The sequence below is a fragment of the Dermacentor variabilis genome, chromosome 8 (genome assembly GCF_050947875.1).
Source record: "Dermacentor variabilis isolate Ectoservices chromosome 8, ASM5094787v1, whole genome shotgun sequence".
In the NCBI taxonomy this organism is placed as follows: Eukaryota; Metazoa; Arthropoda; class Arachnida; order Ixodida; family Ixodidae; genus Dermacentor; species Dermacentor variabilis.
Window position 1 is genome coordinate 77727421 of NC_134575.1, and position 12776 is coordinate 77740196.

The window sequence follows — 12776 nt, forward strand, 5'->3', positions numbered from 1 at the left end:
AAAGGTTTAACTCATATAATCCTTGTGCAAAACTGCCTTCATGTTTCCTTTCCAAAATACTCACATACTTCCTAAATGCCTTTCTGTTAAATTTAAATTTGAGGAAAATGAAGTCAGCACAGAATTTCAGCGTTTCATTAAATAAAAAGTGCTCACTGCTGCCTGCATTCCACAAATCTTTCAAACCTTGTGTTCATGCTACTGAATTTAGTTCAATGTATTTAATGGTATTAAGCACAAATCAACAATCTAGAGGAACATATGTGCCCCAAGATTATCACAGCCACACCATGCATGGAAAACGATATCACTTTTAGTATATATACAAAAACAAGTAAAGGATGTTTCCCATCAGATCATGAACATGAATAATAGTGTTCATGACCATATTTTCCCAGCAATTAAAAAGTTATTTGCTGTTGTGGCTTCCTTTCCTTATGGCTAAGCATGGTCATGACCATTCCTCTTTTTTTTCACTTACTCCTACATTCAGTGACAAGTTAATCTCATACTACTATGTCATCATTACTCATTCTTCTGACAGGCCCACCTTGTTTTGCAAGACTAAGGATGTCACTGAAATGTACCTTGGCACTTGTGACCTCATATTGTTGTTAGTTTGTTAGTATATTGTTGGTCACATGACTGGAGGCCTGGATTTGACTCGGAGTGCAGTCTGAATCACAACCACAATGCCAATGAACAAACAGTGTCTGAATACTGAACTTTATGAAATGAGCAAATTCTGCAATGCTCTTCAATCTATGAAATCATCCAAAAATTGGGAAGATTCTTGAGACAGCTTTGCCGAAACCTGGTTCACAGTTGTTAAGAGCATTAATGAGTACAGTCGAACCTCGTTATCACAAAGTTGCATCGGACAAGGAACTGCCATCATTATATTGACACACATACAGCGCTTGCCCTTTTTCCGGGGACCATCTTTCACCTGCTAACAAGTACAGTAGAACCCCGCTCTTACGTTCCTCACTGCTGCGTTTTCCCGGCTGCTACGTCGTTTTCATCCGGTCCCGGCATAGCTTCCATAGGATCCAATGTATAAGGAACCCCGCTGTTACGTCGTAGCTGTGAAAACGTTCCCGCATGATACGTCGCAACTTAGCCCCCCGAACCCGCCTGGGCTAAAGTAGGCAACGCGCTCCAACTGCCATTTTGGCTTTTGACGAGTTTTGGCCGGGCTTGGCTATGGAACTGGCTGCAAGAAGCCGCACGCCAGTTCGAGAGGCCGCCATCGAATTGGCGTGCGGCTTCTTGCAGCCAGCTCCATAGCCAAGCCCGGCCAAAACTCGCCAAAAGCCAAAATGGCGGTCACATACGACGACTACGTCGCCGTGGATGTTGTTGTCGGGACGTCAGAGTGTCAGAGCATCGCCGAGATCGTTGGGATCTCGGTCGCGAGTGAAGTCGCAGACTGCGATGCACGAGCCGCATGATGCCGGGGAGTTGCCAAATCGTAGCTTTCGAAAAGCCGTTGCGGCTCTGGACCTCCTCCGCAGGTACGTCGCACCTCACAGCGACGCTGACAGCAATGCGGCCTTCCAGGCTATTGAGAAACGTGTGGTGATTTCTAGCGAGCGAAAGAAACGGCAAGCCACAATTCTGGACTTTTTTTTAGGTCCTAAGCGCACTCTGTGGAAATAAATTGTCTATAGTTGAAGCTGCACTTTTTTTCATTCATTTTCGGAGCTTTCCTCACTGTTGCGTTTTCCCGGCTGTTACGTTTTTTTTCCCCGGTCCGGTGAAAAACGTATGAACGGGGTTCCACTGTACTAATGTTATCGCTTGGCACAAGGTGTGCCTGCATACACTCGAACTTTCTCGAATTTTATTGCCAATTCTGTCCGTTGCCTATCGTTGTCACCGAACCTGGAGTAATCAGATTTTATGCACAATGCGAATAGTTCTGTAGGTTCTGAAACACATGCAGTTGCCAGTGATTACTCGGGAATCTTCGCCATCATGTATAAATAGCCAATGCGCCTGATCCGCAGATCAGATTTTGACGATTGATGCATGTGCTCATCACTATTGTTCTGCCTGAGTGTAACTTGCTTTTGTGGCCACGAATTCTCTCAATAAAGAGTTGGTTTTCTTGACTCTCCATTGTGCCATGATTTAATTTTTCACCATCACGACAACATGGCATTATCCTACATTCAAATTAAGTACATATTTTTTGCGTGTTGATATGAGTGACAAACATTTTAAAGTTATTTCGTTATATTCGATAATCCCTTATATTTTTGTTCATTACATAAATGTTTAAATTTAGAGTCAGGTTGAAACCTTGTTTGTGTTGTCTAGCAACATATAATGCATACTAATACATTTTTTAGGCAGTTTCTGCCTAGAATAATGCTTACCCAACAACCACTGGGTAGTAGCGAAGAGCTTCTGAGATCACTTGGTCCAAATAGCGCATTTTGGTTATACTGTCATACGTTAAACCATTCTGCGAGAAATACAGAAAAGTAAAACCTCAATATGTGACTATAAGCATGACAAGCAAGCTGCATGCTCTAAGTGCTACAACAGGCAGTGTAGGCAACGAAAATTTTCAGCAACAGATGTATTTCTTTTATCATTATTTTATTTAACATTTAAGTAGTAGAACAAACAAGGATTCCCCAATGAACTGATCAATATTCTTATCATCAAACAGAGCAATTGTGCTCGTGGGTAATTTGTGAGGTCCACGACATAGCAACGATTTCCAATATTCTTAGAGATATTTACTGCTCGGCTTCTGGGCGAATCACTATAGCACGAACACACAAAAGTGACAGACAGGACAGGCACTTCTGACACGAAGCATTCTTTGCCACATTCTTGGCACCTTGCAGTAGGGCGGTAGGTAGGTTCCTGTCTCAGCTTACTTTAATAAAAAAAAAAAATAATGCGTGACCACTGATGGAATTGAACCTCTGCCGTCGAGCACAGCAGCCAGTTGCTCTAACCATTAAGACACAATCGCACACATGCTTCTTTTCTTCCAAAGGCAGTCAGCTCTTTGAAACACTTGGTGCATGTGCCCTGTGCTACTTTCTCGTTTTCTTTCTTTGTGACAGCCGGCACATAGAGGTGCCGTATTATTAACTGCACTTTCTCTGGGACCGGCCCACTATCCCCTGTACTTTCCTCATAGCAATTAGGTTACCTAGAAACTTTCTGACATCGTACTGGCCTCATGATCGCCAATGTTAATCATGTTTTAACATTTCTTTGCCAGAGTGCAAATGCAATTGTGGTTTTAACATACACCACATGATGTAACCATAGGTACACATGATTGTATATAACGCATAGTCACTGATGACATCACAATCTGTGTTTCTCTCACTTACGCTTATTCACTATCTATGCAGAACCCAGCAATTGCCATATCGTAAGCGCGTTGTGCGGCCTACGAGGAAAGCATGCTATTGTCGCCATACAATTTTCTTCAACGTGGTCATCATCGTGCTGCTGTCGTCTCACAAATGTGCGCTCGCCGGCCCGCACACATAATTGCTCAATTTAGACAAACATGTTCACCCACCTGTATCGACTTCCAGAACCCCAAACGATGTGGACTGGTGGAGTACTCACAAAATGCTTCATATAACATCAAGTCCCACAGTGCAACATTTTCCTTTTTAATGCGGAAGCATTACAGCAGAACTTCACTGATGCATTCCCGTTACGTACGTTTTCCCCGTGCCAACGTGTGCAATCGAGAACACAAAAGATGACCCAACAGAGTTACGCTCATTTGTTTTCCAGTTCATATGTTCCCAACAAGCACGATTTTTTGGTACCAACATTCAGCACGTCGCCAAACTGCAATCGTATGATGCGTTTTCCGGCCGCTAGATCCCATGTAAACAATAAAATGCGCGAGCCGCGCGCGATCGAGAACAGTATACAACTGCCTGCCACAACAGCTTCACTGCAATAATCACCCACCCATCTCACGTGAAAACGCCGGGGCACACTCGGTTACTCATTTCAGCACCAGCGAATGTTTCCCGGGGTCGCCACACGTGGCATTCGCAGATATCACCGCCAATCCTATTGTGATAAGCATCTTCGCCAACCTTTTTCACAGCATGTGGTGCTGTTGGAAGCATAAAGTATGCTTTTAATAGGCGATAACCGAGACGCGCTGTCATTCCCTGCTGCAGACTGCGATCGTAAACGTCTTCTGGACGCTAGATCACATGTGAAGAAAAGGCACGAGGTGCGCACAATCGAGGAGTTTATATAGAGACCCGTCTCGCGTTGAAATGACGACGTGCACAGGTTCTAATTCCGGTACCAACAAATATCTGCCCAGGTTGTCGCACGCAGCATTCACAGCTATCACTGACAACGCTAATACAATAAGCATGTTCACCTATCCGTTTTACAGAGCGTGGTGTGTAGTGCCATTTGTAGCGTACTGTACGCTTTTAGCAGGCAATAATCCAAATGCGCCGCTGTTCCCTGCTGCAGGCAGTGCAATGTGGGCATCACATTTCACTTCGGCAGCATCCGGCACCGCCCACCAGCTTGATTTCGCTTCGGCTTCCCGTTGCCTCTTAAAACACCATGCAATAGGAAAACAACAAAATGTGTTTCGGGCCACCGGAGCACCACGAGTTCGACGCGGGTCGGTGTCTCATGCAGCAACAATCCACACGATGCTTCGCATTACGTAGATGTCAGCAATAGTTGAGTCTGTCAAATTTTTTAATTACTTCGGATCTTACGTTTCCCTGGTTAGTAATTTTTTTCTCGTGATTTTTTCCAAAATGTATGAGCGAGGTTCTACTGTATATGCCCCATGAAGTGAAAAATCTGGCGAGCATCCGACATTAACATTCAATTGTACCAAAACCCACGTGAAGTGATGACATCATGTTCCCAGCGCTGGACATGTTGCGGCACACACTGCAAAATCCCACGGTAAACAGCCACGGTGTAAGTCGGACACCATGGCCCACACCTAAAAAATTTACTTTGCCCTATTCAAAAATTGAGTTGACCCACGTTCAATGCCAACCTGGCCCACTCCCAAGATTGACTTGACAGCCTTCCGAAATCGATTTGACGCACCACCAAATTGACTTGGCCCAATTCGAGCACGTGACCTGTGGGGATGCACGACTCTCACACGTCCCCTGATATGTTGTTTCCTCACATAGCTCCCGTCTCCTGTAATCCAGCTTCGCCGTGTGGCTTTACTGCGGCGGTCGGTATGCTTGCAGGGTAGTACGAGAGATGGCCTGAGTGTTGCTCTGCTAATGCCACCTAATGGCGGGGTTACTTGAGCACAAAAAGGAGAAGGCTCTTTCTCTTTGGCTCAGGATTGACAAGCGGTGCGAACATTCTGCGTGTGCGCCAGTCCATGCCTCTGCGAGACCGTCTCACGATGCCTACCCCGGAATGGATGAACACGATCGTTCAAACGCGCCACCGTTTGCGTGATTGTATGCACAAATGACCAGGCGCTGGTGTCCAGCATAGGGCGAACATATTCACTCATTATTTGGTCGCAGTGAGTAGGACTTCTGCGATTTTTCGTGCGCCCATTAGCAAGTTTTGTGGCCAGCAACTCGGCTAGCAGGCATTAGTCAATTAAAGGTGCAATAAATGCCCTTGTGATTGTTTGCACTACTGTGTTGTCGTTCCTTTGTCCCAAGAGCACGGGTGAGATCCCCACAGACCAAGTAAAAAGTATCGCACAGAAGAGTCAGAATGCTTTTGCATTGAATGCATGTAGGAGACTAAAGTGCCCCTGCAACTTTTTTGTGCGCATTCCGAAAATCTTTTGTACTTTATTTTCTTTTTATTCTTCTCTTTCCCAGCAACAACAGAGCTGTTATAGCACAGGTGCATGATGACAGAAAGCAGGAATTTCAGAGTGTGCTTAAAAGGGCATTCACACAAGCGAGAGTTACAACTTCAGGCTGCACAGGATATGTAGCAGATCGTGATGTCATGCCTTTATCAGGTGAAACAGAGAACTAATGGCCCTCCTAGAGAAAGGGAACTATTTGCTTGAAAACTACAAAAAATGACCGAACACCTGACGGAAGGATTAGCTCCTGAGCACTCTCCAGTTAAATACAACATTACATAAAATACTACATACAAAATGAAGGTGTAGACATGAATTGTATGGAAATTTGCTTTTTGGTGTGACTGCATAGCAAAACATTCTGCAGTGCACATAAGCTGCAGTGCACCTTGAGAGAGAGTAACAGTAAAGCAGTCATGATTGAACATACACAACAGCATTGTTAGGAAACTCTGAGCGCTATAAACAGACAGGACGTAGAAAAGGAACACACACCACACACGCATTGTTTCTGGAGCTTTCTCACATGCTTGCACTTGTGCTGATTTGCTTTTATTGTGACAGCAATTATATGGACACTCCAGCCACATTTTTGCTGTCGCCGTCTACATGATGTTCCCTATAAAGTACGTACAAGGACGATAACACTGTCGCAGCGCATCGTATGCTGTATGTGCGAGTGAAAGCATGTGAAGGAAGCCGACGGTTGCGGTTCAATCTGGCATGCGTGAAGAAAGAAAGAGGTGAGCAAATGCGGCATCTTCATCATGCGAAAGGCCGTGGGAGGGAAGGAGGGAGGTGGCGGCGTTGTGCTCCAGCAGCAGCGCATTTCGTGACCACACGCAAGCGGTACTCACAATCGCAGCTCAATCTCGCGCGTCATATATGGAGGAAAGCGGGGAGCCAGCGTGGGAAGGAAAGGGGTGGGGGGGCGGCTTCGACTCTGCCAACAAGTGCGTACTTTGCAAGGTTGAGCACACTGTATCTTGAAAGTAATTTGCAGACGGCTCATACCTTTGTGCGCGCTGTGTTCTCGGCGCTCTTGCATTGGAGCGATAGACCACATGAAGGTCGCTTCGTTCGCTGCTGCCACGCTCGCTCACACCAGCGTTCTGACAGTGGGTGTCCGCACTCATTGAGTGTGACATGTCCATGTTTGCTTGCGCCCGCTGACACCATGCTTGTTAATTCAGTTAGAAAGCAAATGTTTCCACGTTTATACAGTCGATAAAACAACTATCATTTGTTTTGTATAGCTGTCTACCAATTTGCTATCGCAACCGATGCTTTGCCTTTCGGGCAAAAAGGCAACTTTTTTACAAATAAGAGCATTGTTTTAGGCTAGTTACATAGTTTACACCCATGGACTTATTTTTCTTTTTTTTTTTTTCTAAAGGAGTTGTAATGAAGGCTGTGCCTAGTATGCAGAGACTAGTTAAGCATGCAGCAACACAATAAGTAAGAAAAGCAGTAAGTGACAAAAGACATTTCAACCACGCCATATAAAACTGTTGATTACCTCAGCTTTCATGACGGACAGTATTTCACTCCTCGTCCTCTCTTGGATGTCAGGGTACTTTGCTAGCAGGTACGACGTGAATGATAGAGTGGTGCCAGTTGTTTCAAATCTAAGCCAATATACAAGGTTACAGCCAATGTTATACGGTGAGCAAGGTCATTTGCTCAGATGGCAGTGTAAACAGCACCAAGTGTAAGAATAAAGCTCATGTGTTTGTCAACACCAGATGATAAACAGTGGAGCATTTTAAATGTGTCCCATGCAAACACATATACAATAAACCCCTATTAACCCGAAAGTGGAAAAACTGGAAATAAAATTTCGAAATAGCAGATGTACTCTTCGAATAACTGCTACGTTAACCAAGCACTCTCATTCACTTTATAGAGAACAGGTAGGTTTGCTCCCTTAAGCATCTTGGCTCCTTCGACTTCTCTATGAGGAATATTGGAAGCTTCTCACAGCCCGAAGCATTGCTGCTAACAAGGACAGTCAGCTATTAAGTTGGTCTGTTTGGTCTGTTTGATACCATGGCAGGAGTCACCAGCAAAGGCGTTTTCTGTAGGCGTGTTTTGTAAAAGAACCCAGTTTCATCACAGTTGAAAAGGTTCTCAGGTGCGAACTCCTGCAGTAACTGCAGCTTTGATACTGTGCAACCGCTGCATTGTCGACAGCACCATTTTCGGCACACATCTTCTGAACCTGAGGTCATTCTGACTTTCAAGTTCTCAGCCACCAATCACTGAAGTTGAAGTCCTTAACATTCATTTCAAGCGTGAGAGCCTCTGCCTTTTGTTTCAAAACGTAACCCGAGACCAGCACCCATTTGGTGATCATGACATTTAACCATATGAGAAGAGCTTCTTGAGGCATCGGGTAAGCACCCTGGTTTGCATCATTTTTTCGAGCGCTGGATGATTTCCTGGCTGCTTCTAATATTTTCACCTTATTTTTGGGGAAATTCTAGATTGTTTGCAAATGCTGAACCCCTTTCACATCGACTAGAAACTGGCCGCTCTCAAACTGCTTGATAATGGCAGCTGTATTTTTGATCATCAACATACAGTAATGGTTTTTGAGCAGCGAAGCCATTGGCAAAGATGACTAAGATAGAGTCGGCACCATTGCAGATAGTGACGAATCGTTTCAATGAAAAACACAGCCCCGAACAGCAGGAAACTTAAGCGAATGTCGAAGCAGCTAGGCCTAGCATTGTAGGGCACAGGACATCACAAAATGACCAGACAACCCTGCACCAAACACTACGTGGCCTAACACAAATGGCTACGGTGGCCACTGTGGCTACAGCAGGCTATGGTTACCAATGAATCGGCGTGGCAGAACGCTTGTTTGAGGCAGCACACAAAATGTCCAATAAATCAGACAGCAAAGGGTTTCAGCATATGAAATTGCAGACGTCCATAAACACTGGCTCTATGGGGTATGTGGTGGTGCTACAAAGGCGTCCGAAGTATTGTGCATGTCTGAAAAATCGGGCATCTAAAGAATTGTTTGCTGATTGTAAAAGTACAAAGAGTCACTATCACCATTAGCATTACAATTATGACAGAAAACAACAGCAACAATGGCAATGGTATTGCAGCATTAATACCAAATTGCTTAAGGTTATGTTAACAAGACATCTAGTGTGTACAACACTGAAGCATCCATCACACAAAATAATAAACATGGATTAAATCATTTTACTCACTCACCCAGCAACAAGAAACATAACTGCATTGGACTGAATCTCTGTTGTCGTCATAAATCGTCGCTTTCGGATTATGGGAATGCTCTCAGGGGCTGAAAAACAATAGCGCACAAGGCCATTAAAGGCATCTGCCATGACTACTCAAAGCACCAAAACTACATCACTTACTTTCATTTCGAATTGCTAGGCAGAGTCATGTTGTTTCCAGTGAAAGAAAAATGCTCAACAACAGCTCCTAACACCTACCCCCACCGTAAAACACTAGGCATGATTCACAACAAAGCTTGCTCAGTACTTCATATTAAGTATTATCAGCTCACGCTCAATTTGATTAGGATTACTTCTACTTGACTTCTGGTTTGCGATTCCACTTTTGCCTCTCAATATTTTTTTCCACTATCTTTAATGGGAGTTAGATGCGATTTATATAGGATTTAGCCGGGCCAGACAAGAGAAATGTACATCACAACGCAGTGTATGAACTTTATTGACTGGCTTGAGTCATATGTGCCTGTTTATTATGGGAAGTGACAGTTGCACCCTCGCGCATGATGTGGTTATTCGTCCCACAAAGATGATGATGATGAAGTTCGAATTTCGGTCAAATGTGAGAATGATTCCACATGTCTGTCAACAGGCACCAACATACCACAGCAAACAGACAACAAATGTTCACACAACACAAACTTTTCATGCCTTTAGTTCTAAAAAACTATGAACACATACATCTGCCTAACGGAAATGTAGTGCATCTCCAAAAACTGTGAACTGCTTCTGAAAGAGTGCAGAAGGATCAATTCTGGAAGGTTCTAAGGATCAAACAGTGTGTTCATCTTGTTTTTTTTTTACATTTAAGGTGGCAGAATAAAACAAATGAATATCGAGGTTCTCAAGCAAAACACGAATGGAATGTTTCAGTCAATGGTGCTTGTGTAAGTTCCAGTTGCACAAAAGTGACAAACACTTAACATGTGGTTTTCACAGAAGTGTAGCTTAAAAGTGTGGCTTCACAGCAGCATTTGCCATGCTCCCATGAGGTCATCACACTTTCCAGAACCCATGAATCGTTAGGCGGTGCATGTACTTACTGCACCGCGTAACGCAGCGCTGCGCATAATTTCTCTCTTCAATGAGCTTCCTTAATACAAACTCTGTTTAACTAGAACTAATTTTCAAGCTCGTCAAAGTTTGAATTATGAAGATGCAGCTGTATAAGCCCAGGAGCTCACATTCACAGCCGACTTCGTCGTCTTCATGCATCACAGTCAACTGCTGCACATCAATCAAGGAGTCAGCCTCCTCTTCAGCATTCAGCATGAGCTGCAACAAGTCCTCGTGTGCAACCTGCACAAAACATAAGGCATCAATGGAATGCCCCGAATGATACGGCAGCGGTTGTTTATTAGCTCCACGTTCATACTGCCAGCTGCATGTGTGCTGTTTTTCACTCCTCAGTAATGCGCCAACAAGCCTAAGTCTACACATGCCCACTTCTGAATATATGAAAATTTGTAAAACCCCACTGGTGCGACGTTGAACACAAAATAGGGTACAGGACACATTTCATTCTTTTATTTCGGGAACACATGCACACTCTGTTAAGTAATGATCAATTTACTTTAGGAGCAGCACACATGCGACAAACAACTTGGAACAGCAGAGATTGACAAGCAACACATTGTCTCTAGACATTAGCCCACTCCTTCAATCGTCACTAGCACCAATGTTGTTAAAGCACATTACGAACAGAGATTACAGTACAGCACTTAAAAAGCACTTGGCCATACAGCTATAGAGTCCTAGAAGAATTTTCTCTATGATCCTTAGGGACAAAAACCAACTAGTAAAAGCATTCAAGCATGTAGGAGCAAAGAAGCAGGTAATAGAAAAAAAAATTAAGGAGAACACATCTCACAATGACTGTCGACAGTAATGCACTTAGCATTGAATCAATATAGCGACACAACGGATTGTCACCGTTGAAATGAGTTATGTATGAGGTGTGTACTGCAGCAGGACTCCTCTTTCACGCTTCCCTAAGAACACTCAGTACCATCTAGCACCACCACAGCAAAGCCTGCACATGGCTTTCAAAATGCATGGCGACCCGGTGCTTGTGATTACTGAGGAGCTTGCCATGTGACAACTGGACTCTTCTCTCGTGCTTCTTTTTGGACATGTTGCACCATCTAGCGGTGCTGCTGAGAAGTCTTCATGTAGCCTACATGACAAGCGTGAAGTGCCATTGCCTGCAAATGCTGAGAACTGCTCCCTAGCTTGCTGCACGCTCCAGCATTTGTACAGAACCTTCGATTCAAAATTCAAAGACAATTCAAGAACAATTCAAAGATTGCTAGGATACTGAAGGCCAAATTCAAGGAGGGGGAAACAAACCTTACTGGTATGCACACACTGAAAGATAGTGAGATCTCCTCATTCCTTGTTGAGATTTCTTGCAGCTGAGCTGCTGCCAAGTTGTACGCATGGTTCAAGCTCTTCAGAATGCTTTTCTAAGTTGACTTTCCCATTATAATGATGTTACTCACCTCCTGGTAAGGTGGCTACTACAGTCCAACATCAGCCAAAGATACTCATTGTGCTAAAGCCAAACGGCTGAAACTCACTTTCAGCCAGAAATCTCCCGAGTCGAGGGCTCGAAAACGGAGCCATGATGGTTGCAGTGCAAAACAACTAGCCAAGCAGTAAAATGAAGGCGCAGCTTGATCGCTTGACCTGTCTTTGTCTAGCTCCATGATCGCAATGGCGATTAAGCAAGACTGTCATTGGTGGCTGTGGATGCACTCAATTGCAATTGCTTAGCAATACTCTTCAAAGAATATATGATATTCGATTGTTTCCCAGTGGAGAAGGTCCATGGTATAGCCCCTATGCGGAGCTTGTTACTTTGAATTTTCAAAAGTCACCATCAATCACAGTTTTCAAGAAATTAAAGGAGCACTTTCGATTGCAATGAGTTTCAAGGGCCCTTGCATTTTGTTTTTCAAAGAATTCATGAACTTTCAAGGATGAAGAGGAAGCTTTAGCTCGGGCCCAAGTCCGACACAGCCTATTCAAATACATGTAAAACACAAAAATGTTTTTCTGAAATAACCGCTTGACCGATATTAATGAAATTTGTTGCATGTGAAAAGTAAAGTTATATTATAGTGACTGTTGGAAGTGGAATTTCGATTTAGCACCTGAATTTTGTTAAATATATTTTCAAAAATTCAAAGTTTGAAAAAAATAGATGTACAAAGTATATGAATTAATAGCTCTGCATCAAGAACAGATATCGCATTCTGTAAACGGCGTTCATTAGATAATTCAAAGTGGACAAATTCGATATGTCAATTTATATCTTACGTGAATTTATTATGTTGTTTACAAGGGTTCTGCAAAAGCTGTATTCTCATATTACCAAATTTTTTTATATTCATGTGTAACACATCAACTTTGTCCACTTTAGATCTACTATCAGATGCAATATACAGAATTGTCATATCATTTTTCCTTGTTGAGCTGGAGAGTTGTAAACTTGATAGTTTCGTCTTCTGAAAATTTTCGATTTTCGAAAATTTTTAATAGAACGTTGACGACCTAAATAAAAAATTCAAAACCAACAGTCACTAGATTTTAAGTTTTTCTTTTAGATACAACAAACCTCGTCAAATTTGGAGCAGTGGTTGCCACGAACACTGAAT

The 12776-nt window shown here is 43.4% G+C and overlaps 1 protein-coding gene across 2 annotated transcripts in view; it reads right to left on the bottom strand.

The window, feature by feature from the left end:
* The window catches only part of LOC142590341 (cytochrome P450 3A11-like), a 42850-nt gene that overhangs the window by 6253 nt on the left and 23821 nt on the right, over nt 1-12776 (bottom strand). For both annotated transcript variants that reach the window (XM_075702398.1, XM_075702397.1), the window contains exons 8-11: nt 10302-10416; nt 9077-9164; nt 7362-7470; nt 2385-2473 (exon numbers count right to left, since the gene is read on the bottom strand). In XM_075702398.1, coding sequence (XP_075558513.1) covers nt 2385-2473; nt 7362-7470; nt 9077-9164; nt 10302-10416 — 401 coding nt within the window. The remainder of the gene's footprint in view (nt 1-2384; nt 2474-7361; nt 7471-9076; nt 9165-10301; nt 10417-12776) is intronic.